The following is a 24,060-nucleotide window of genomic DNA, read 5'->3' on the forward strand; positions in this document are numbered from 1 at the left end:
CGAGTCTATGAAATTATCTATGCTATCTTGTCTGTAATTCTAAGATTAGACACTAACTCCCAATGATGTGTTGATTTCTTCAACAATAGGTCTGATAATATCTTTCTTGTTTGGAACCATATGACCACCTGGATGCTCATAAGCCTTACAGTCATCTAACTCTTGACCTTTAGTGTAAATGTTGTATAAATACTTCGCTCTTTCACATGGAACAGCCATATCTGCGGTACCATAAACAAACAGCATCTTGGTAGTACGGTCATCCATAGGTTTGAAAGAATCTTGGAATTTTTGAGAGATTCTTAATTGTCCCTCATTTTCTGGATCTGGTTCAGTGAAAGAGTAAGCAGCGATCAACAAGGACACCTTGAACTGAGGATGAGATGGGACCAATTCGGTGATTTTGTTAGTGATGATAGAAGCCAATGCAGCACCTTGACTAAACCCAACAATACCGTCGTATGGACCATTATCCTTGATATATTTAGTGACAGCTTCAATAGCTGGGCTTAAATCCAATTCAGATGAGATGTCGCTATGATAGAACCATGCTCTGTTAACACCTGCATTAAGGGTTTCTTGCCACTTTGCATCGTCCATTTCGAAAGGCAAGTCTTTCTTTTCAAGGATCACTGGCGCATCCATGTAATCACATTGAACATTAGATTTCTTCAGTAGCTTTCTAATACCAGAAGACTTCTCACTGAAGACTTTACCATTTTGTAAGAAGCCTTGCAGAAACAGTAATTTTGGAGCAGCAGTTGCTGTAGTCATTAGTCCTGGATTTGTGAGATGTTGTCTTTATTTGTCGGTCAATTAGCAAAGGCTAGCCTCTTTACTTTCCAGTATTAACAGCTAGAAGTATGAACTTGATGTAGACATTTATTCACATATATATCCATTCTCTTAACTCCGAGAGGAAAAAAGCTTCAACTATAGGCTAAACCAACAAGGGTCAGCAGCTTAGGATTTCCACAACTTTTTAGACATGAAAATTACTATTTTTAATAAGACTATACCGCATACTCATTAGCTAACTGAATAATGAAGTTTGAGAATGACGGCCAAGCGATAGGGTAGTCAACTCGTCACTACCCTCTTAATCATCTACTGAAAGGTGTCTCTATTTCTACGTAGCGAAAAAAAATATTTAGTAAAAATATCGATTTCACAACAGCATTTCAATGCAAAACATGATAGAGGTGATGCTGGGTAAAGGTAAACGGACCGCCGTCGATACCGCAGTTTTATAAGATGTTCGGACACGTACCAAAGATACTGAACGGTATACGAGGCGCGTGGGCTAGGCCAATGGCTGCCTCCAGGTCTCTGTTCACTCATACAAAGTTCCATTGTAACAAATGTGAACGTACAAAAAACCATCTGTTATCGTATGTATTAACAAAGGGGACATGGTGCATTTGAAAGAAGAGGACATACAGCACCGTTTGCGAATGAGATCAGGTATCTTAGAAGCCGTGTTCGAGGGAGTGGAATTGGTACACCTTTACCCATAGATCGAGATGGTCGGAAGAAAATACTAATCACGTGACTGATAATGCAATTCTGACGAATAGTGCCTCAGAGAAGTAGTTCATGTCGAGATGCATGTCGCAAACCGGAATCAGAAACTGGTTTTGTGATCCGGAGCCAGCTCCGAATACTTCAATTTATTGCATTCGACTCTTTTCACTTTCAATGTGAAGATGAATTCAACATGAAAGAAATAGAACAAGGATACAAATACTATCGGTGAAACTGTCAGAAATCAGTTATCATTCTTGAACCAATGTTTTCCCTCTCTACCCTCGCTTTCATTATCCCTACATCATTCGGGAATTCCATCGAATTTCCGACCCTTGTCTCTATAATCCCCAGATAATGAAGCACATTTTTATACTTCATACCTAAAAATGCAGCATAGGACTAACATGAAAGTGTCAAATCGAAAAATTTATGTAAACTGTAACAGAATCTGTCTGAAAAATGGAAGCTAGAATTTGTACTGGAGAGAAAGTTTAAAAAAAAATAAAAGATCAAGATAGGAAATCACAAGGAGGAAATAGAGAGTTTACGTTTCATGTATCAATGCGAATACTGAATTGCAATTGACGAAAGTATTCTTGGAATTTTGATTTGTACGATAGCCATTATCTTACAAATAAAGAGTGAGCGAAAATAGAGGTTCTAACTCCTGTCTTTTAGCTTTTTTTTTCGGGTAAGGTTTCTTAAAAAGTTCCCCTTTTCAGACAGAGGAAAGCACAGTAACATACAAACACAATATGTCTAGTCAACCTGATCGTATTATATTGCCTCAAAATGTGAGTCCATTGCACTACAAATTGCAATTGGAGCCATATTTCGATACATTCAAGTTTGATGGTACGGTAAGCATTGATTTGAAAGTTAACGACAAGGAAAGTGATTTTGTTGAGTTGAACACTTTTGAATTGGATATTCACGAAGCTAAGATTAACGATGTTAAATCACTAGAAACTGTCACTGATGAAGAGAATCAGACCAGTAGGTTCAAGTTTCCAGCTGGGACTTTGAAGGACTCTGATAATGTGACAATTGATATCAAATTCACTGGTATCTTAAACGATACTATGGCTGGGTTTTACCGTGCCAAATATATCGACAACGCTACAGGTGAGACGAAATACATGGCTACTACACAAATGGAACCTACTGATGCTCGTAGAGCGTTCCCATGTTTTGATGAACCTAATTTGAAGGCTTCTTTCGAAATTACTTTGGTTTCGGATCCAAAGTTGACCCATTTGTCCAATATGGACGTGAAAAAAGAAGAGATTTTTGATGGTAAGAAATTCACATATTTCAATCCAACTCCAAAGATGTCCACTTATTTGGTTGCTTTCATCGTTGCTGAATTAGAATACGTGGAATGCAAAGATTTCAGAATTCCAGTCAGAGTTTACGCCACTCCAGGATCTGAACATCTGGGCCAGTATGCTGCTAATTTGACCGCCAAGACTTTATCATTCTTTGAAAAAGCTTTCGGTATTGAGTACCCATTGCCAAAGATGGACTCTGTTGCTGTCCATGAATTCTCTGCAGGTGCTATGGAAAATTGGGGGTTGGTCACTTATCGTGTCGTTGATCTTTTGTTGGATGAGAAGAATGCCAGTTTGGAACGTATCAAGCGTGTCGCCGAAGTTGTTCAACACGAATTGGCTCATCAATGGTTCGGTAACTTGGTTACTATGGATTGGTGGGAAGGTTTGTGGTTAAACGAAGGTTTCGCCACCTGGATGTCATGGTACGCCTGTAACCAGTTCCAACCTGAATGGAAAGTATGGGAACAATACGTTGCAGACGATTTGCAAAGTGCCTTAGGGTTGGACTCTTTGAGATCCTCCCACCCAATTGAAGTTCCTGTTAAGAGAGCGGATGAAATTAACCAAATTTTCGATCATATCTCTTACGCAAAGGGTTCTTCTTTGTTAAGAATGATTTCTCAGTGGTTAGGTGAAGATGTTTTCGTCAAGGGTGTTTCTCAGTACCTAAATAAATTTAAGTTTGGCAATGCTAAAACAGAAGATTTATGGGACGCTTTATCTGAAGCATCTGGTAAGGACGTTCGTAACGTTATGGATATCTGGACCAAAAAAGTTGGTTTCCCAATCGTTTCTGTTACTGAAGATGGTCACAAAATCACTTTCAAGCAAAACCGTTACTTGAATACAGCTGATGTCAAGCCTGAAGAAGATAAAACTTTGTATCCAGTGTTTTTGTCTTTAAAGACAAATTCTGGTGTTGATCATTCGTTAACTTTGGACGAAAGAGAATTAACTGTTACTGTTGAGGATGTTGACTTTATCAAAACTAACGCAAACCAAGCAGGTATCTACGTCACTTCATACTCTGATGATAGATGGACTACTTTATCCAAACAATCTGATTTGTTGACTGTTGAAGACCGAACTGGTTTAGTTGCTGATTGTAAGACGTTGTCCTTGTCAGGTTATACTTCCACCAAAAATTTCTTACAATTGATTTCTCAATGGAAAAACGAGGACTCCTTTGTTGTCTGGGAGCAGATGATAAACAGTTTGGGATCTTTGAAGGCTGCTTGGGCCTTTGAGCCAAAGGAAACTTTGGAAGCCTTGGATGAATTTACTAGACAATTGGTCTCAGAGAAGACCCACTCTTTGGGCTGGGAATTCTCAGAGAACGAGTCTTACGCGTCTCAAAGGTTGAAGGTTGAAATGTTCTCATCCTCCGCTGCAGCAAAGGATCCAGTTGTCGTTAAGGCCGCTTTGAAAATGTTTGAGAAATACACTTCTGGCGACAGCAACGCTATTCCACCATTGATTAAATCATCCGTATTCGGTACTGTTGCCAGAGACGGTAATGCCAAAAATTACGAAAAGTTATTTGCTATTTACAAAAATCCTTCCTCGTCTGACGAAAAGCTTTCTGCTTTAAGATGCTTAGGTAGATTTGAAGACCCGGCTTTGATGAAAAGAACTCTTGGTTATCTGTTTGACGGAACCGTGTTGAACCAGGATATTTATATTCCTATGGGCGGTATGAGAGGTCATAAGGAAGGTATCAAAACCCTCTGGGCTTGGACCAAAGAAAACTGGGACGCTCTTCACAAAAAATTTCCACCCTCTTTGACTATGTTGGGCTCAATCTTGACTGTCGCTACATCTGGGTTTACTTCTCGTCAAGCAATTGATGAAATTGAAGACTTTTTCAAGGATAAGTCCACCAAGGGTTTCGACCAAAGTTTGGCACAAACTTTAGATACTATAACATCTAAGGCTAACTGGGTTGATAGAGACCGCGAAGTGGTTGTTAAATTCTTGAAGGAACATAACTATTACAAATAGGCTCCAATAAGGTCAAGAAAAAAATGAATGGTCTATATCGAGTAAATAGTCAACTACTAATGAAATTCCATTGTGCTCGTATAGTAAGTAAATTGCTACTAAGAATTTATAACTTAAGGTTTTTACAATTCATATAAAAGCTCATTTATACTCATAGAAGCAGCCGTCATTGCCAAACAACCCAAAAACCCCAAGTAAAGGCATCCATCCTTCTCCGCCGTTAAATTTGTCAACGAGCTTCAAGGCTTGAGCTAGACGATCTTTTTCAACTGGTTTCCCAATAGTGAAACCACGTATCACCAACATACCTTGTCTGTTTGGAGCTGTAAGATCTGGATTCTCTTCTGTTTCTACCAACTTTCCCTCTAAAGAAGTAGTAAATGAACCATAGCACGTTACAACTTTATCAACTGTCGACGGCAATACCCTATAATCATAGTAGTTAGTGTATGATAGGGGCCCAAGAACGGAATATGGAGAATAGACCTCCATTACTACTCTAGAGCCAAACAGGGATCTTAGAAGTGTCAGTTGAGAAGTGCTGTACCTGTCAATCGTAGATTTTTCCAATCTAAGGACTGATGAGCTAAAATCAGTAACTTGGTTGACATTCTTTAATTCATTTAAAATGTAGATACACCTGAGTTTATCAACCTGTTGAGAGATTTGTCCAATCTTGTTAAATACACCTTCACTGAATAACGCTTTTGATAAAGAGGTCCGGATCCCCTTTGATTGCGTTAATACATGATTTAAGAAGGCGGAATTACCTGTAATAGCGAGTAGTGTAGTATCTTTAGGAAGATCATTCAAACTTCTTGGCTCATCACTGAATGAAACAGAGCCACCGTGTAACAAAACTGACAGTGTTTTAACCCAGCTCTGAATGGATAGTGAATGTCTCCATTGTGTGCTCATAGATATTGTTAGATGATCTGCTTCACCTAGCGAATGTCCCAATGGGAAACTTTTGATAAATGACGACACACTACTGACAAGACACATTTGAGTAAAGCTGGTGGTACCTCCAAATAAATTCGAAATATACGCCAAAATTTTGGCATCATCTCCAGAGTCTTTTGGGTCATATTTGAACTCCGGGTCATCTGTCACCTCTCCTATAAAATCTTTCAATGAGATGACATTATTTTGATAATCATTCCTATGTTTAATAGACCGATCACATACAATAATCCATTGGTACCACTTTTCACTACCATTAAGGTACTTAACTGATTCCCAGTCATTGATAAATATGATGTCCACTTCCAAATCGTTTCGCGGAATCGAATGTAAAAACCAAGGTATACAATCTTTCAACGACAGCATTAAGCCGGCAACGCCGACTGAAAATCCCATTGATGAGTCAATTGACGTAGCTATTCCAATCTTCTTAGCACCTATACTTTCAACTTTAACCACAATTCGTTTTGCTATACCATTTATTCTTGTAAGGGTAGTTTCTTCGGTATGGAATTGCAATACAGTCGACTTGCCATTTGTCATAATTGCAGACCATAAATCACCAAAATTACCATTCCTGAGCCTATATCCTAAGCTTAGGTTTAAACCTGTAGTCAATGGAAAAGAAGCTGGGACTAATAGGTTTCTGTAAATAGCAGTTTCATGTTCCTTTCTTACGGACTCAACATTTGATTGTGCGTTCAGCGAAATTGTATGTAGATCTCTTTTGGAGTCAATAATAACCGAATTGATAAACCAAACAGTACTAGCGACGATTACCAAGATAGCAACCAAGTATTTTGAGAAGGTGATCCAGTCCACCATCTTTTGGGAGTGAGTTTACCAACAGCTGTTATTTTATGTAATTACGCGCCGTGCATTTTACTTTGCGTAAACTTCTTCAGTAATTTCAAGTTCCGATATGAATCAGTGTATATATATATATATAATATTTCAGATCCATAAACGAGGAAGAATTGTCAGTTAAACAAAAGTGAAATCTCATAACAAAGCAAATTACATGCCCCTTCCTTTTTGTAGCTGTTCGCTGTATTAAGTGTGCAATAGATTCAGAACGACAGCCGCAGCACACAATTGCGTACATTCATCCAATACTTGGTATATTCCACTGACATTTACAACATTTAACGTGAACGAAACGCGTAAAAAGCATTGTTAACTATCCTAATTAACGATCAAACAACAATCCCCAGCTACATTTCCTTAGTGAATATGACTGTTGAGAAGGTAATAAGGAAAGGATGTCTATTGGTAGCTTTGCCAAATTCAGTGGATTCTCCTGTCGAAATATTTGAACTTCCACATCCATCGAATAACGAATCAAAGAAACCTATCAAACTGTTTGTACACGACGATAAAGTATACCAGCTTAAAATCAAAAAGTTCAGTAAAGGCTGTGACTATAATTGCTCGCGAGATTTAGTGAATGATAAATATCATTATACTTCAGATTCGCAAACATTTAAATCCACATTTTTGATCAATGAAGAGAACAGGAAAGATGGACACATACTAGAAGATGGTTCGATACTATATGCCGAAAAATATGACTTAACTTTTAATATATGTGGGTATTATTATAGGAACAACAAAGTTACTAGTGAGGATCTAGCGTTTATTACACCTTGCGTTCCACCCGCACTCGATATGGATACTAACTTTTATACTAGTTCTGATTACCAAGAGAAATTAACGAATAATCACAGTGAAAATTGGGAGAAGATACCTCCAAAATTATGGGAAAGTTGTCTCGGGAAAATATCACATACAGTGGAAGAAGCTGGTGACAAGTATTATCGTATCGAACCTCAAATGATAGTAGAATGGCTACTGAAGAAAGTCATCAAAATCAACAACAACTTCCCTACTTCTCTTAAAATACCAAAATCGCTACCTGAAGATATAGCATCATCTCTGAAATGCATAATGTCGTGTAATCTTCTAGTTTCCTTGATCCCACAACTCGCATACCAGGATCTAATTAGACATGAATCTTCAAATCTTAACATCAAACAATGTTTCGACTCATACGACAAGTACAAGAACGAAACATTACAAACAGAAAGGGAAAGAGAGCTCCTTATCAAAGCTGCTATGTCTACAGCCATTCCAAATGGCACAAAAACCGTAAAGAAACAACCTATTCAAAAGGCTAAAGTTGTGAAACCAAAGGTTGCTAAGGGTAAAGGAAGAATTGACGGATTCTTCAAAACTAACAAAACATAAGTAAGGGCATATAATAATTTCGTAGAAATATCAGTATTGGATAACCTCTATCATTTTGACCTAAAGCTTCACATAACATGCCGTTGTTGAGCTCTAAAATAATTGATCTTCTTCCACTTAATACCTGTCTACAGGGTCTTCCTCCTAGAGAAACTCGCATCAATTTTGTTTTTATTCCTTTTTCATCTTTCTATCATATCAAATGAGACAAAGCTTATGAAAGATTTAGAACTATAACACTTGAAAAGTTAAAGAGTTGCGATGAGCAGCACTGAAAGAGAAAACCATAGCCGAAGAGAGCTTGCATTCGCATATCAAAATAGTTAAATCGATAAGAGGTGATGGCAAAAGATATAGAGATCAGTAATGCTGAATCCAAATTTATCCTGGAAGCGTTAAAGCTTAAACAAAGATTAGATGGACGTTCATATGACCAATTCAGAGATGTGAAGATCGAAATAGGTGAAGCATACGGTGATGTGACTGTTACCATGGGTAACACAAAGGTACACTGTCGTATCAGCTGTGAAATTGCACAACCTTATGAAGATAGACCGTTTGAAGGACTTTTCCATATAAGTACCGAAACTACACCGATGGCAGGTGCTCAGTTTGAGAATGGGAACAATACTGGAGAAGAAGAGGTATTGATCAGTAGGATGATTGAGAAAGCTGTAAGACGATCAGGAGCATTAGATGTAGAAGGTTTATGCATAATAGCTGGCTCCAAATGTTGGTCTCTTAGAGCTGATGTTCACTTTTTAGATTGTGATGGTGGACTAATCGATGCCAGTTGCATTGCTGTAATGGCTGGGTTACTTCATTTTAAGAAGCCCGACGTTACTGTTCTTGGTGAAAGAGTGACGGTACATCCGATTGATGAAAGAGAACCTGTGTCACTAGGTGTTTTGCATGTTCCAATTTGTGTGACGTTTTCATTCTTCAATCCAGACGATACAGAAGAAAATATCAAAGGTGAGGACAATGCAGAAATATCAATCATCGATGCTTCCTTAAAAGAGGAGCTATTGAGAGATGGTGTGCTTACTGTGACGCTTAATAAAAACAGAGAAGTTGTTCAAATCTCCAAAGCAGGTGGTTTGCCGATGGAAGCTTTGTCGTTGATTGATTGTTGTCATAAAGCATACGGAATTGTAGAAAAAATCACTGATCAAATTCATCGTGTTGTGAAACAAGATACCATTGCAAGAAACCAATACGCACACATTTTGAGCTCTGAAAATGCTCGTGAAACTTAAGGAGCATTGTATCGAAGAACTGGAAGCTTTTCTTCAATTATAGATTAATGCTTATGGTTGTACCATATCCCAAGACACTTGGCAGCTAGAAGTCGTTTAATCCATGCCGTTCAGCGCGTTTGATATTGTTCTGTACTATATGTTGTATGTATGAATATACAAATAATGTATCTGTTTGGTGGATATATGAGAGTGTATGCTGTGAATATCTTAGCGATAGTGAATCAAATATAAAGTCTGGTCATGTCTCTTTCTGTTGAGGAAGTCACTGATTCTTCCCGAGCGTTAAACTTTACAATATGTATTAAATTTGGATATCTGTTCAAGTCGTTCTTTTCAAATTCGAATCCGTTTCGTGAATTAAGTTCGGGATACAAATCTCGTTCATCCAACATCATCATGTGTTTGTCAATAGAAATTTGTGTCTCTGGTGCAGAATTCAAGTACCGCTCTTCTGCCGCCAAAATGTTCTTCGAATTAGCCCAGTATGTTACTGTACAGTATATTATGAATAATAGCACGATACTAACAACAACAAATAGAATGTAGTAGCCGCATATGTACAATATTGGATTATTCCGTTGATCCCATAAATGTGACATTATAATCAATTCACCACAAATATGTCCCAAAATCCATCAATTCGAATAAAGCCTTGAGTGTTTGGAAATTCAACTCCAGTGATCAGGAAGAGTTAATACAATCTGGTATTAGTTGGTATGTACTTTTCACATCGGGTTCTACTTACCTGAATTTAATAATTTATCGATTTATTGTGACACATGACAGAGGTCGGTGATATAGAATATATTGTTCTTAAAGAAACGAGAAAACAAGTTGAAACGGACTGATGTATGACTTTTACTGCAATGAATAGGGGCAAGTTGCGAATACCTATCAATTCGATCATAACCTAGTATATATTGAAAAGTAGTCTCTGGCCAAACCTGTTAGGGATGTCATGTCTTGTCAAGTCAGAGGGACTTTTCAAGGCTACTAAATTTGATATCTCTGCACTAACAAAACCCAAAATATGGAAGAGACGTCTATCTGCTAAAATTGGGGGAATAACCATTAAATGGATGATGAGCTTGAGCCTTAGCTAATTGGCAGGGAAGTTTCCCCGCCGTTCCAATGTCCTTAACAAATTTTGTTGTTATAGTTATTTTATTTCCGTATAACGTGGTTTGATTGTAAAAAGCAACAAGCTGTTCATGCTTAGGGTAAGCTAATACCTGGAGAAAGGGCACAGGGCAGAATTCAGTTGGCTTTTAAAGTTGACACGTCTCCCCCCATTTCAAAGGTGGATTCTTCTCCATTAGTATAAATATCAAGTATGTATCCAGATATACATTCCTCTTCTCCTATTCTAATGGTCAACATATGTCAGCAGGGTTCCTTAATTTCATTAGTAGGGTGCTTAAAAGAGAAGTAAATTGTATCAATTTGACACATATAATATCCTTCGTAAACAGTTGAACAAGCAAATCTCTGTAATAATGCCTTCTATTGCTGTTGACTACGTTCTTTTCGACTTAGATGGCACATTGGTGAGTTCCACCGATGCGGCTGAAGAGGCTTGGAATAAGCTCTGTGACAAGTATGGTGTTGATTATTCAACACTTTCTAAGGTCTCACATGGTTCCAGAACTGCGGAGATCTTAGCGAAGTTCTTTCCTAACGTTGACAACACTAATAATCAGGCAGTCAAGGAATTTGAACTTTCTATTGCCAATGATTACATGGATATCGTTTGTTTGATTCCAGGTTCTATAGATTTACTGATCTCGTTGGATAGACCAACTGGGGCACACCCTGGTGAAGTTTTCCATCATAGAAAGTGGGCTGTAGTTACCAGTGGATCGCCTTGGGTTGCTCATGCATGGTTTGACAACTTGTTAAAATCCATTAAGAAACCAGAGGTATTCATTACTGCTTTTGATGTTTCAAAGGGTAAACCTGACCCAGCCGGTTTCGCTCTGGCCACTAAACGTTTGAAGGAAATATGGCAAGATGACAGAAAGGAGGTAAGAACGGTGGTTTTCGAGGATGCGCCTGTTGGAGTTCAAGCTGGTAAGGCCAATGGCTCAATTGTAGTTGCCTTAACCAGTACTTATGATAAGGAGTTATTATTTGCAGCGGGCGCGGATTATGTGGTTGAAGATTTATCACAAGTTTGCTTGCAGTCCAATAATAAAGATGAGACTGTTCTAACCATCACTGATCCAATACCTAGAGGTGAAGAAGCAGAATATGGTGATGACGATGATGACGATGATGACGATGATGATAATGATAACGAATAAAAAAAAAAAGGCACACGTCAGCCTCACTCAATGAAACATGGTATGACATATCCTCTCAAATATGGAAATTGTCTGCCTTCAATTTGATAAGTATATACATGAGTAAATATCTATAAGTATTAAAAAAATGTTTGTTACCTTTAGTAATGATTTTCGGCCTTTGTCTTGTTTTCAGCATCGGCTACTAATTCTTGATACTTTTCGTAAAAGTGGTAGAGCTCAAAGCATACTTCCACTGTGATCAAATAGATAATGATCCATTCTAGCCTGGTGCCCTTCTTTTCATTCAAAACAGCCATCAGTGCCCTTGCTTCGTCAGTGGCGTAATCAAGCTTAGTGTTGAGAATACTTATACGAGGTTGAATATCCAAGTTTCTTGATATCTGGCGATAAAGCTTCTCTAATTGCGGTTCGCTCCAATATAAATCCGGAGTTTCAATCAACTCGCTATAAAGGTTTAATTTACCTCTCATCAAAAACAACCTTCCAGTGGATTGTAACACAGCTTTTTCACTGATATTCAATTTCTTACCTCGGGATAAAGACTCCGTGAACTCTCTTGTCTTTTCTATATGCGCATCCAAGGCAACTTCAAGTACAGCTAATCTCGTGCTTCTGGATATACCGCTAGAAAATGCCGCCTTATCTAACAGAGCTTTCTCATGTTCCACGCCATTGATGATTATAAGTTCGTTTGTAACGCAGCTCTCGTCATTAATCGAATAATCACGCTTTAAATTGTTCATATCGTCCTCGTTTTCCAATTCAACATAGTCTAAATCCTCACTTTCGTACTGTGAATCGAGCAACGAATTTACACGGGCGGTTGACACAAGCGGTAGAATTTCGTCGCGCATAACTGTTTCGTTGAACCCCCATGATACTATGGATCCATTTTGAGCAAGAACCATTATGTCCCCTCTACAACCATCATGCAGGTATTTGAAACTTATTATCTCGTTCGGTATCAACGTGGTTGGTTGATACCCCTTCCTACTGAGCAAATCAATTGTCTTTTGTAAGTCATACGACTCAGCTGTAGTGATAGCAGTGACTGGTCTTATTCTAGTCACCAGTGAAGATTCAATTGTCTGTGGACGCTTCAGTTGTCTGGATCTTCTTAAACTTCTAGCTGCGGTAGGATTTGGACCGGCGTAGAAAAGCGTTCTTCCCGTACTAAAAAATCTATTTACGAATAATCTTTTAAGCATTTTAAAATGTACCACTTTCCTGAGACAATAAGAAATAAATACACCTTGGAAGGGTTGAATTAGTGCCAGCTTCTTCTTTTCATGATCTCATCTCATCTTATCTTTCATATACATATTTCATTAATTGACAGTCACTGAGAGCCCAATAATGAAAAAAAAACCTCTCATATTCCAAGCACGTGACGTCTAATATTCCTTTTTCAAACACCGAGGTGATGATACCTTACTATTCTCGACCATGCAAACTTACCTGTAAAGCTCGGGGCTAGAACCTTCTTCCAGTGGGGCTATTTCATAGAGTCTATCCTCGGCGACTGAAACAAATGCAGCACAGCCCAAAAACCTAATCCCTTATTTCGACCCAGTGCCATTTTAGTTCATGATATCATTGTTTTATGCGTCCAAAAGGATTTAGGGCTGCGTCATCGAAGTTCATTTTGTCATTTCTCTCACTTTTCGATGGCTTTCAGACCAAAAAGCAATGTTTTTGAAATTTTTGCTATTATTGAAAGCAAACGAAAGAATGACCAAATGATAAGCAAAAGCTTGCCGTTGAATGGCTGGAATTATATGGATATACACTTGCATATCATCACGCTCTGTTCTTCAGGTTAGCTAGAAACAAGTCCTGCTTTGTTGCAAAAACAATAAAAAGCTTTTTGCTTGCCTGAATTAATATGTTCCTTGTCAAGCAAATGACCTAGAAATGTACCTAGCAATGGTTGGGCTTAGTGCTTTTATTGTATGTACCCTTAAAATATGAACTCGTATATGTTTCTTAATATATCCATCCGTTCTTTTGAGTATATATAGAGAGGGGTGAGGGGGTATCGAACCCTCCTCACTTATTAAATGAAGTAAGCATCTCCAAACCCAGTACCCTAAGTATCGTCAGTGGTTATTTTATTTGCAGAGATCCATAAACTAGTCAGAAATATTTCAGAGAAAAATAAATCATAATCATAATGTCTGACGCAGAGGGTGCATCATCTTCAACATCGGCATTTGTGACGACTTTGATCGTCAACGGTGTGATCGCAACTGTATTCGTTTGGCTTTTCTTAACGTTACGTCCAAAACAACAAAGGGTGTATCAACCCCGGTCTTTAACGGACATCAAAACGATACCAGAGTCTGAGCGAACAGAAGAAGTCCCGTCAGGGTATTTTGATTGGGTCCCGTATTTGCTAACAAAACCACATTCATACTTGATCCAGCATGCAAGTATCGATGGATACTTGTTCTTGCGTTACATCTCCATTTTTGGAGGTATCTCATTAATCGGTTGCTTTATACTTTTCCCAATTTTATTGCCGGTCAATGCTACCAATGGTTACAATCTAGAAGGGTTTGAATTGCTTGCTTTTTCGAACGTTAGCAACAAGAATAGATTCTTTGCACATGTATTTTTGTCTTGGATCTTCTTTGGTCTAATCATCTTTATCATCTACAGAGAATTATACTATTACGTTACGCTTCGTCATTCCATTCAGACTTCTCCATTGTACGATGGGTTACTCTCTTCTAGAAGTATAATTTTGACCGACTTGCAGGGCGATTTTTGCTCTGAACCGGAGTTGAACGAAAGATTTTTGAATGTATCACAAGTTTTCCTTGCTCGTGATTTGAGTACCTTGCATGAATTGGTTAAGGAGCGTGCTCAACTCGCCAACAAATATGAATCTACACTAAACGGAGTCATCACCAAATCGGTTAAGAAGAAATTAAAAGCTGATAAAAAGGGTGAAAAGGTAGCAGAGGGAACCACTAATTTGGATCAACCTCAAAATGATTTGGAAACTTACATTCCACTGAAGAAAAGACCAAAGCACAGGTTATCCAAGATTCCTATATTAAATATTTGTTTGAGTGAGAAGGTTGACACATTGGACTACTCTGTGAAACATATCAGTGAGTTGAATGAAAAAATTGGTACAGAGCAGGAAAGCTGGGAAGATAATAACACCGTAGGATCGGCATTTATCGAATTCAAGACTCAATACGATGCGCAAAGAGCTTATCAATCAATCCCATATTTGTTCGATAAAGATATCTACGACAGCGCTTTAATTGGTTACGGACCAGATGACGTTATCTGGGAAAGCACAAGTATGAACAGGAAGACAAGAAAAGTCAAGAGATTAGGTGGTAACACAATTTTAACATTGATGATCATATTTTGGGCCATTCCTGTTGCTGTGGTTGGTTGTATCTCTAACATCAACTTTTTGACCGACAAGGTGCCATTTTTAAGGTTTATTGATAACATGCCTGATGTTTTGATGGGTGTTATTACTGGTTTATTGCCAACTATTCTTTTGGCATTATTAATGTCTTTGGTTCCTGTATTCATTAAAAAGGTTGCTATGATGACAGGAGCTTTGACAAGGCAAGAAATTGAGCTATATTGTCACGCATGGTATTATGCATTCCAAGTGGTTCAAGTTTTTATAGTCGTTACTTTGGCATCTTCGGCATCCAGTACTGTCACAGATATCATCGATGAACCTGATTCTGCTATGACGTTGTTGGCTCAAAATTTGCCAAAGGCTTCTAACTTCTACATCGCCTATTTCTTATTGCAAGGTTTGACTGTGCCAAGTGGAGCTTTGTTGCAAGTTGTTGCATTGATTTTGAGTAAAGTTCTTGGAAGAGTGCTTGACAAAACACCTAGGCAAAAATGGGCTCGTTATAACACACTTTCTCAGCCTAGCTGGGGTGTCGTTTATCCGGTCTTAGAATTGTTGGTATGTATCTTCATCACTTACTCTATCATTGCACCAATCATCTTGGTATTCTCTACCGTTGCACTAGGTTTCTTCTTCCTTGCCTATTTGTACAATTTGACATATGTGATGAGCTTCAGCTATGATTTACGTGGTAGGAACTATCCAAGAGCATTATTCCAAGTATTTGTTGGATTGTACTTAGCTGAAATATGTCTAATTGGTCTTTTCATCATGGCCAAGACATGGGGTCCTTTGGTTTTGGAAGCAGTCTTCTTGGCTGCTACTGCTCTTGCCCATATTTACTTCAAGAGAAGATTTATTCCATTGTTTGATGCAGTTCCATTGAGCGCAATCAGATACGCTAGAGGTGAAGAAGGTTCTTATTACCCAGCCAAGGATCAAGGTTTGAACGAAATTCAAGTCGAAGGTAAGAAACTTGCAGAAAACATTCTATCTGAAGATAGAAATGGGGTCTTCCAAGAAACTACAAAACAAGATTTGCAGAGAGTTAACATGCTGCCTGATGAGTATGAAGATTCTCTTGAAAATGATTCAAAGAGCAATAATGGTAACGGAACTATTTCGGGCAGCTCGAAACAGAATCCAAGCACCTTTGTCAACGATTCAGAACAATTCCATAAGACAAAAGTACCTCCACAAATTCCACCACCAGAAGTTCACCAGGAAGAAAGAGACCCCAACATCATTGTCAACCGCGCGGATGCTGGGCAAGTTATCTCCGATGTTAAGGGTTACCCAATAAATGCACCAGAAGAGCAACTCGGTTTACCATCCGATCTGATCAGACCAAAGAGTATCGTGGCCCGTTGCAAGCTATTCTTCCAACCTCAGAAGTACTACGATTTCGCTATTGTAAGGCAAACTCTACCTTATGTCTTCAATGACGTCATTAGATACGATTTGGAGTACTTGGAAACCGCCTTCACCGAGCCTTGTGTTAGAGAGAAGGAACCAATTATATGGTGTGCAAGAGATCCTATGGGATTGTCCCATCAGCAAATATCCATTGCATCTGCCAGTGGTGTGGATGTTAGAGATGATTTCGCTGGTTATGACGAGACGGGTAAGACAACATACTCTAATAGTCCTCCAGACTACGAAATGATTGCCAAAAAGTGAAATTGCCATAAGTTAAAATAATGGGTAAAAAAAGCTGGATTATTCCGCATCACGAAATAATACGGTATTGAATGTCTACTTGTATTTCTTTACTTCTACTCTCTACTTTCTTCTCCTTTTCCATCTTTAATATAATAGTTTTTTATAGTTCAATTTAATACTTTAATAATCTCTACACACTCTTAACAAGATCCAAAGTAATGCATTAAGTTGGCAGTTACCGTTTCAAGTTTCAGAGGTTCGAAAAGCATTAATACTTTGACTGGAAACCCCTCTTGACGAGGCACTGCTGCCAGTGTCAGTTTATAGTTCTGCTTTACCATAGCAATTAAGAACAGTTTATTTTTTTGTCTTCAAACCGAGGAATTCCTGGAATTTTCCTAATCTCAAGGAGATAAAAAAGATAAATTATGTATTTCCCCTGATCTAGAAATATATATAAAGAAATAAAAGGGGAGGCAAAGGGGGTTTTTGACTACTTCTACTCAGTATCACATTTAAAGAAGACTATATAACGGTCGGTAACAGATTATTCAAGTTATATTTGCCACTGTAGAGTTAGTTTTACAATACACTTAATCACTGACTTTTCAAAGATCCGAACAACACCTTTTTTACTCAACAATAATGTCCTATGATAGTTACTATGGTCATCAGGTGGATATCCATTTCACAGGTCCAAAGGGAATATCCTCTCGTCAAGTAATTCAAGCCAGATCAAGCCCTGATATGGTGGCTTTGAGAAAAATAGGCCTTAGCTTGTTTCAATCAACGAATATTTTTGATTCATATGCGGTAACAGCCAAAGTAAATGAAACGGCTTCTGAAAGAACTCCGATACGTAATTACAAAGACCTTGAAAGCATTTGGGATGATGTTCTAACAGTGGGAACTTTGTACATCGATGTGGCTGAAAAAAATCACTATGAACCTCATGACGCTGGAAGCATCACAGATGCGATCACAGATGGAAATGATACTAAAATGTCCATCCCATCATCTCAATGGGATAAACTAATCAGATCGTTAGAAAAACTCGAATTATCTATTAGAGGCAATAATGTTAACAGTTCAACTTCTGAGGATACTGTTCATGAGGGAATAGTCTGCGATGGGTGCCAAGGTCCGGCTGATGGAATCCGTGTTGTCAATACAAAAACCGCAGATCAAAATGGGTTCATCAAGGGGCCCAGATTTTGTTGCTTATACTGTCACGATTATGATTTATGCAGCGAATGCGAAAAGAAGGGATTCACTTCGGGTACTCACAAATCCTACCATAACTTCGTTAAGGTTGTCACACCCGATGCTAAATTGAAATCGTTTACTTCGGACTACTTGAAGAGCACACATCAGCAAGTTACGAGACCATCCAGGTACAATCAAGTGCCTGCTCCATCTAGGTACAACCAAGTTCCTGCTCCATCTAGGTATAATCAGGCTCCTGCTCCATCAAGGTATTACCAAGTCCCTGCAACATCCAGGTACAGTCAGTTTCCTGCTCCACCTAGATATAATCCAGAACCATTGCCATCTGAAATTAAGGTTGAAGGCTTTTACGGAAAAGACAAAGCATCACCTAGAAACTCTTCTCCTCGCGTACCAGCTGCTAATGTGCAGCATGATTTTAACGATGTTATCATTGAAGTTGGACAACAGAACAAGGCAATGTTTGATTTCTTTGCTGAAATCAAAACAGAGAGTGAATTGGAGAAATTAATGCAAGATGCCATCAGCTGGAGAATTGCAAAGCAGTGGTACGGAGAAGACATCTATGAGAAATTAGAGAGGTATCAGAATATGATGCAAGAAAACGCTCAGAAGGAGCGAGAGAATGAGTCTTCCGATGAGGCAACTATGAATACTCAAGGGTCATCAAATCCTTCATTAAGGGTAGAGATGTTCCAAAAAGGTCATTTGTTAACATTTAAACTTTTTAATGATGGTGACGAAACAATTCCAAATGGATTAAAATTAGTGTTCCAGTGCGAACAGAAAGGCAGAGTGGCAACCCCGATTAAATGCAATTTACAAGTTGGTCCAGACGAATTACAGCCAGGTAACTACAAAATTTTGAACTTTAACTACCGTGGCACATTGGAAGAATTTAGCTTTGAGCAACCATGCAAGATTGATCTCATTGATGTCAGAGAACAAGTGGTATATACCACAGAACAAAGCACGGTACCAGGATCATCGGTATTCCATTTAAAACCTCCAGTCTGTAAGATGCTCCCAATGGGTGATCGCAGAAATATACCATGCAACGAAGATGAAGACCCTGATGTTCAATACACATTAACTAGCCCTTCACAATCTGATACTGATGTTATATCTTCTTCAGTCACGGATCAAGAAGAAGAGGAGGAGGAAGAAGAAGAAGAGGAAGAAGAAGAGGAAGAAGAAGAAAATACAGCGCAGGCAGACAATGAAAACAATGATCTCGTCTACGTTGAGTCGCTCTCTGAAGAGTACGATTTACTAAGTGATTCGGACTTTGATCATAACTGATCAATTGCATGATCACATGAAAGACAAATATTCTCTGGCCCAATGCTGCTAGTAGCATGTCATGTCATCCTGGTTGACCCCCCCTACTCCATCCTCTTTTTTATTATATTTTACTTTGTTTTATCTTTTCTTTGTTAAGGTGTTTTCACCTGTTGTGTTTGACAACTGCACTGGACCAGATCACATCATATTCTAGCGACGACGTTCGTGCAGTTTATTCAACTTACTGTTTTACGAGATAAGATGGTTTTTCTACTACTATTTACGATTAAGTATTTCCTTCTACATACAAACTCTTAATGGTTATCTCTTTAAAGTCAAGACCGTATGCGGCGATGCAGGGTAACGGCATCCTCTTTCTTTTCAAGAATTCTGAAAATTTTTGAAATTTGGTATTGCATCGACGAGAGTGCAGTTACTTTTGAAAGAGAAAAATATGTAGAACTTATACGTTACAAATTACTAGTAAATATGGTCTAAGAGAAAGAGAGATGGGATTCTAATTTATATGTACAAGTTTGCTTTTGCTTCATTTGTACATTAGTTCCATCAACGATATTCATTAGGTTTAGTATTTCGATCTTTATTTGATTTAGAATCCGGTAAGAAGATATAACTAATAGCTTAATCCTATAGTACAGCAATTGAAACAATGGAGACTGATGCTGAGAAGAATATTGAGATCTGGAAGGTCAAGAAATTGATCAAGTCTCTAGAGAAGGCTAGGGGTAATGGTACCTCTATGATTTCGCTTGTCATTCCACCAAAGGGTCAAATTTCTATGATTCAAAAGATGTTGACTGATGAATATGGTACTGCTTCCAATATTAAATCGAGAGTCAACCGTTTGTCAGTGCTCTCTGCTATCACATCCACACAACAAAAGCTAAAATTATACACTAAGATCCCACCTAATGGTTTGGTGCTATATTGTGGTGATATGATAACTGAAGAAGGTAAAGAAAAGAAGGTTACATTTGACATTGAACCTTATAAACCAATCAACACCTCTTTGTACTTATGTGACAATAAGTTCCACACAGAGGTTCTTTCTGAATTGCTAGAAGCAGATGATAAATTCGGTTTCATCGTGATGGATGGTCAAGGTGCATTGTTCGGTCTTTTGACTGGTAACACAAGAACAGTTTTGCATAAATTCACTGTTGATTTACCAAAGAAGCATGGTAGAGGTGGTCAATCCGCTGTTCGTTTTGCTCGTTTAAGAGAAGAAAAGAGACATAACTATGTCAGAAAAGTGGCAGAAGTTGCTGTGCAAAATTTTATTACGAACGATAAGGTGAACGTTAAAGGTTTAATCTTGGCTGGTTCTGCAGATTTCAAAACAGATTTGGCCAAATCTGAATTGTTCGATCAAAGATTGCAAGCTAAGATCGTCAAGATCGTTGATATCTCATACGGTGGTGAAAACGGTTTCAACCAAGCTATCGAACTATCTGCAGAAGCCTTAGCCAATGTTAAATTCATTCAAGAAAAGAAATTGATTACCGAATATTTCGATCAAATCTCTCAAGATACTGGTAAATACTGCTACGGTATCGAAGATACTCTAAAGGCTTTGGATTTGGGTGCTGTTGAAATTTTGATTGTTTTTGAAAATCTAGAAACCATCAGATATGTATACAGGGACTCTGAAGATAAAGAAGTACTAAAATTCGTCGAACCAGAGGAACAAGACAAATCATACTCTCTTGATAAAACTACCGGAGCAGAAATGGACTTGGTCTCTGAACAACCATTAATTGAATGGCTTGCGGAAAATTACAAAAACTACGGTGCCAATCTAGAATTCATTACCGATAAATCCTCTGAAGGTGCTCAATTCGTTACTGGTTTCGGTGGTATTGGTGCGCTACTTCGTTATAAAGTCAACTTCGAACAATTGATGGAAGATTCAGATGATGAATATTATGATGAAAATGAAGATGATGATGACTACGATTTCATTTAAACCTCTTCAGTCAAGCGATGTATAAATAGTGTTTATAAATATATATCTTTCTTTTCATTCTTTTCTTTATCATAAGTATCACCAAGATATATTTGATTAAGTTGTATTTGCAAGACATTACATATTTTTCATGCAATTCAAACATTCTTCACACTCCGACAACGACTGTTGTATTGGGAATATATATGTTTTCCTATTTTTATTTCTCTATAGCAGATAAAGGGCTTCATTTATGCTTCTTGCCCTTGAGTGTTTGCAATGCATCCACTTTATCATGTCCAATAATGGAATTGTGACCTTTATGTTTGACTAAAGTGTCAGCGAGATTGGTCAGACCTCCTGTTAGATAGCTTTTTCTTAAATCTTTTCTTAGTGGCATTTTTAATAACTCGTTGAGCTGGTATTTTAGAGCCTTATTTTCATTCTTTTCCAACTGTTTATTCAACTTTTTGGTTTTGTTTCTAGCTAAAAATTGGTCCTTTTCCTCTTCTTCTGAATCTAATTCAATATCCAATTCTTCAGCAGCCTTTTTTAACCAATTATCATCCTTATGTAGTGATTTCGTTGCTATCTCATCATCAGCAAGTTCGCTCGCTATCTTGCTTCTTTCTCTCAGCTGAGAAACGATGTCAGGCTCAAGTGGTAACATTGGGACATCATTCTGCCATTTTGTTTTCCTGGGGTTACTACTCTTCTTGGTAGATAACACCTTTCTGAGCTTTCTTAAAGGTCCCATGGATTCCTGTGGTGAACAAATCATGACAGAAACACCTTCATTATCACCACGGGCTGTTCTTCCACTTCTGTGGATATATACGTCAGCACTGCGGGGTAAGTGATAGTGTAAAACATGTTTGATACCCGAGATGTCCAATCCTCTAGCAGCGACGTCACTAGCAATTAAAATTGTTGGTTTTCCTACCTTGCTATTTTTCTCTGATTGTTCTTTGAACTTTTCAAGGTTCCTAAGACGATTTTTTTGAGCCATTGATGAATGGATCTGGAATGACGAAATCTTTAGATTGTTTAAAAATGCATTCAACTTTTTGACGCTATCTATAGCGTTACAAAATACTAAAGTTGTGCCAGGATACATCATGATAAAGTAGTAGACATATAAGTCACGCTCCATTGGCAAACATTCTATCAGGGATTCTTTGACCTGAGATGTAACTTTATGTTCAGGATTAGTATCGATAATAACTGGCTTAGATTTGAATTGAATTTTCTTCATCAAATGATTTAAAACTTGTTCCATTTCATTGTTCTCCCCACCGGCTGTTTTAAGGATTTTCCATGAAGTTTTATCTAATTTCGTGAAAAGATCCAATGAAAATGTGGCAGAGAAAATCATTGTTTGCCATCCACTTCCAGTTGGCTTTCCGTCGATACTTGTTTTAATTTTTCGGGCTTTCCCTAATAACTTCAAAATTTTCTCGAATTCATCGAAATGTCCGTCTTGTAGTAGTCTGTCTGCCTCATCAAGAACTAAAGTGTCAATTTTGGCAAACCTAGGAATCAGATCTGGGTTCCTTTCTAATAATTCCAAAAATCTACCAGGAGTTGCCACAATGATTCTACCAGAACCATCATATTTTAAGATACGTTCTTGTTTCTGAATCGACAAACCACCTGTTAGTGAAAGAATCGTGTACTTGTTAAGCTTATTCATTTTCGTCCAAACCTTTTGCAAATGGTCAGTTACTTGATGGGCCAATTCTCTAGTTGGGGTAAATATCAAGCCGATAGACCTATCATTTGATGTGTCTTTAATTAATTGTTCAATGATAGGAATACCATATGCTAAAGTCTTACCGGAACCTGTGCTAGCCTTACCCATGATATTATGTCCTTTCAGAGCTAAAGGAATAGATTTCAATTGAATTTCTGTAGGCCTGGTGAAGCCAAGCCCAGAGAGTCCTTTCAGCACTGTGAATGAGAGATCCATATTTTCGGACCACTCAGGAAGTACTGGAGGCTCTTGATCATCGATATCGACGTTAGAGGAAAATACGTTGCTCTGTAATAAGTCATCATTTGTTTGATCTTCAGTGACAACAGTACCTGCTTCCCCCTTAACATTTTCCTTCTCGGATCTTTCTTCTTCTTGATCTTCTGCTTCTTCTCCCTCTTCTCCTTCTTCTTCAGTGGACACATGGAACTCGCTCTCTTCATCATCCGAAGCTGCACTTAACTCACCCTCCTTGATATCGTCAAAATTCTTGAATTCAATTAATTCATCCATGTTGACATCTTCATCATCCTCTTGGAAAACGATATTATCCTTTTCCTCCACTTGCTCCGGCTCTTTCTTAACGTTCTTGTTATCTTTCGTGATGAACTGGACTTTACCGTCGACAACTTTCACATCCACACCATCGATTTCTTCTAATCCGTAGAAACCACCGAAATCATCTAAAGTATCTGGAATATCAACACTCTTCCAATTCAACTCATTAGCATTAACAGTGATATCTGTAGTGGCTACTTTCTTAAGGCTATTCTTATTAACCTTCTTCTTTGAATGATTCTTTGAAATACGGTCTTTCCTATCACTTTTAACAGGCTTCAAGTTCTTGCGATTCTTATTCGCCATTTTTGAAACACCGTATACCATTATTATTTCTGTCCTTTTCTTATACAGAATGAGGTCGACAACAATTAATTACCGAGAAACTTATTGTTCATGCACACGTATGCTGGTATCTCTTCTATCTCATCTCATCTCATCTCTTGGAGCTTCTTTCTCAAGATTTTCTAGAAAGTCGAAAAGAAACGATTCTATTTATGTTACCCGGATATGTCTTAAAAACTGTCCAACTCTTACATAACCGTCTGGTAAACATGATGGTATTGAAGCGAG

The 24,060-nt window shown here is 38.1% G+C and overlaps 12 protein-coding genes across 12 annotated transcripts; 7 read left to right on the forward strand and 5 right to left on the reverse strand.

Annotated features, from left to right (window-relative positions):
• Positions 1-45: 45 nt before the first annotated feature.
• On the reverse strand, positions 46-774 carry FSH1 (putative serine hydrolase; the record flags this gene model as incomplete). The annotated part of the gene is made up of 1 exon (XM_452691.1): positions 46-774. The coding sequence occupies one exon, from the start codon at positions 772-774 to the stop codon at positions 46-48; it is 729 nt and encodes a 242-aa protein (XP_452691.1).
• Positions 775-2,282: 1,508 nt separating this feature from the next.
• KLLA0_C11033g (M1 family metallopeptidase) lies at positions 2,283-4,862 on the forward strand (the record flags this gene model as incomplete). Its single annotated transcript, XM_452692.2, has 1 exon — positions 2,283-4,862. The coding sequence occupies one exon, from the start codon at positions 2,283-2,285 to the stop codon at positions 4,860-4,862; it is 2,580 nt and encodes an 859-aa protein (XP_452692.2).
• Positions 4,863-5,003: 141 nt separating this feature from the next.
• Positions 5,004-6,650, reverse strand: DDE1 (Dde1p; the record flags this gene model as incomplete). The annotated part of the gene is made up of 1 exon (XM_452693.1): positions 5,004-6,650. The coding sequence occupies one exon, from the start codon at positions 6,648-6,650 to the stop codon at positions 5,004-5,006; it is 1,647 nt and encodes a 548-aa protein (XP_452693.1).
• Positions 6,651-7,058: 408 nt separating this feature from the next.
• On the forward strand, positions 7,059-8,072 carry RNH202 (Rnh202p; the record flags this gene model as incomplete). The annotated part of the gene is made up of 1 exon (XM_452694.1): positions 7,059-8,072. The coding sequence occupies one exon, from the start codon at positions 7,059-7,061 to the stop codon at positions 8,070-8,072; it is 1,014 nt and encodes a 337-aa protein (XP_452694.1).
• A 341-nt stretch (positions 8,073-8,413) lies between these two features.
• On the forward strand, positions 8,414-9,331 carry RRP45 (exosome non-catalytic core subunit RRP45; the record flags this gene model as incomplete). Its single annotated transcript, XM_452695.1, has 1 exon — positions 8,414-9,331. One exon carries the CDS (start codon positions 8,414-8,416, stop codon positions 9,329-9,331), a length of 918 nt encoding a protein of 305 aa, XP_452695.1.
• Positions 9,332-9,555: 224 nt separating this feature from the next.
• Positions 9,556-9,933, reverse strand: KLLA0_C11121g (uncharacterized protein; the record flags this gene model as incomplete). Its single annotated transcript, XM_452696.1, has 1 exon — positions 9,556-9,933. The coding sequence occupies one exon, from the start codon at positions 9,931-9,933 to the stop codon at positions 9,556-9,558; it is 378 nt and encodes a 125-aa protein (XP_452696.1).
• Positions 9,934-10,830: 897 nt separating this feature from the next.
• KLLA0_C11143g (HAD family hydrolase) lies at positions 10,831-11,637 on the forward strand (the record flags this gene model as incomplete). Its single annotated transcript, XM_452697.1, has 1 exon — positions 10,831-11,637. The coding sequence occupies one exon, from the start codon at positions 10,831-10,833 to the stop codon at positions 11,635-11,637; it is 807 nt and encodes a 268-aa protein (XP_452697.1).
• A 140-nt stretch (positions 11,638-11,777) lies between these two features.
• MRX10 (Mrx10p) lies at positions 11,778-12,848 on the reverse strand (the record flags this gene model as incomplete). The annotated part of the gene is made up of 1 exon (XM_452698.1): positions 11,778-12,848. The coding sequence occupies one exon, from the start codon at positions 12,846-12,848 to the stop codon at positions 11,778-11,780; it is 1,071 nt and encodes a 356-aa protein (XP_452698.1).
• Positions 12,849-13,813: 965 nt separating this feature from the next.
• Positions 13,814-16,717, forward strand: PHM7 (Phm7p; the record flags this gene model as incomplete). The annotated part of the gene is made up of 1 exon (XM_452699.1): positions 13,814-16,717. The coding sequence occupies one exon, from the start codon at positions 13,814-13,816 to the stop codon at positions 16,715-16,717; it is 2,904 nt and encodes a 967-aa protein (XP_452699.1).
• Positions 16,718-17,344: 627 nt separating this feature from the next.
• On the forward strand, positions 17,345-19,228 carry ATG19 (Atg19p; the record flags this gene model as incomplete). Its single annotated transcript, XM_452700.1, has 1 exon — positions 17,345-19,228. One exon carries the CDS (start codon positions 17,345-17,347, stop codon positions 19,226-19,228), a length of 1,884 nt encoding a protein of 627 aa, XP_452700.1.
• Positions 19,229-19,880: 652 nt separating this feature from the next.
• On the forward strand, positions 19,881-21,197 carry SUP45 (translation termination factor eRF1; the record flags this gene model as incomplete). The annotated part of the gene is made up of 1 exon (XM_452701.1): positions 19,881-21,197. One exon carries the CDS (start codon positions 19,881-19,883, stop codon positions 21,195-21,197), a length of 1,317 nt encoding a protein of 438 aa, XP_452701.1.
• Positions 21,198-21,423: 226 nt separating this feature from the next.
• Positions 21,424-23,814, reverse strand: MAK5 (ATP-dependent RNA helicase; the record flags this gene model as incomplete). Its single annotated transcript, XM_452702.1, has 1 exon — positions 21,424-23,814. One exon carries the CDS (start codon positions 23,812-23,814, stop codon positions 21,424-21,426), a length of 2,391 nt encoding a protein of 796 aa, XP_452702.1.
• Positions 23,815-24,060: the final 246 nt, after the last annotated feature.

Source organism: Kluyveromyces lactis, assembly GCF_000002515.2.
Source record: "Kluyveromyces lactis strain NRRL Y-1140 chromosome C complete sequence".
Classification (NCBI taxonomy): domain Eukaryota; kingdom Fungi; phylum Ascomycota; class Saccharomycetes; order Saccharomycetales; family Saccharomycetaceae; genus Kluyveromyces; species Kluyveromyces lactis.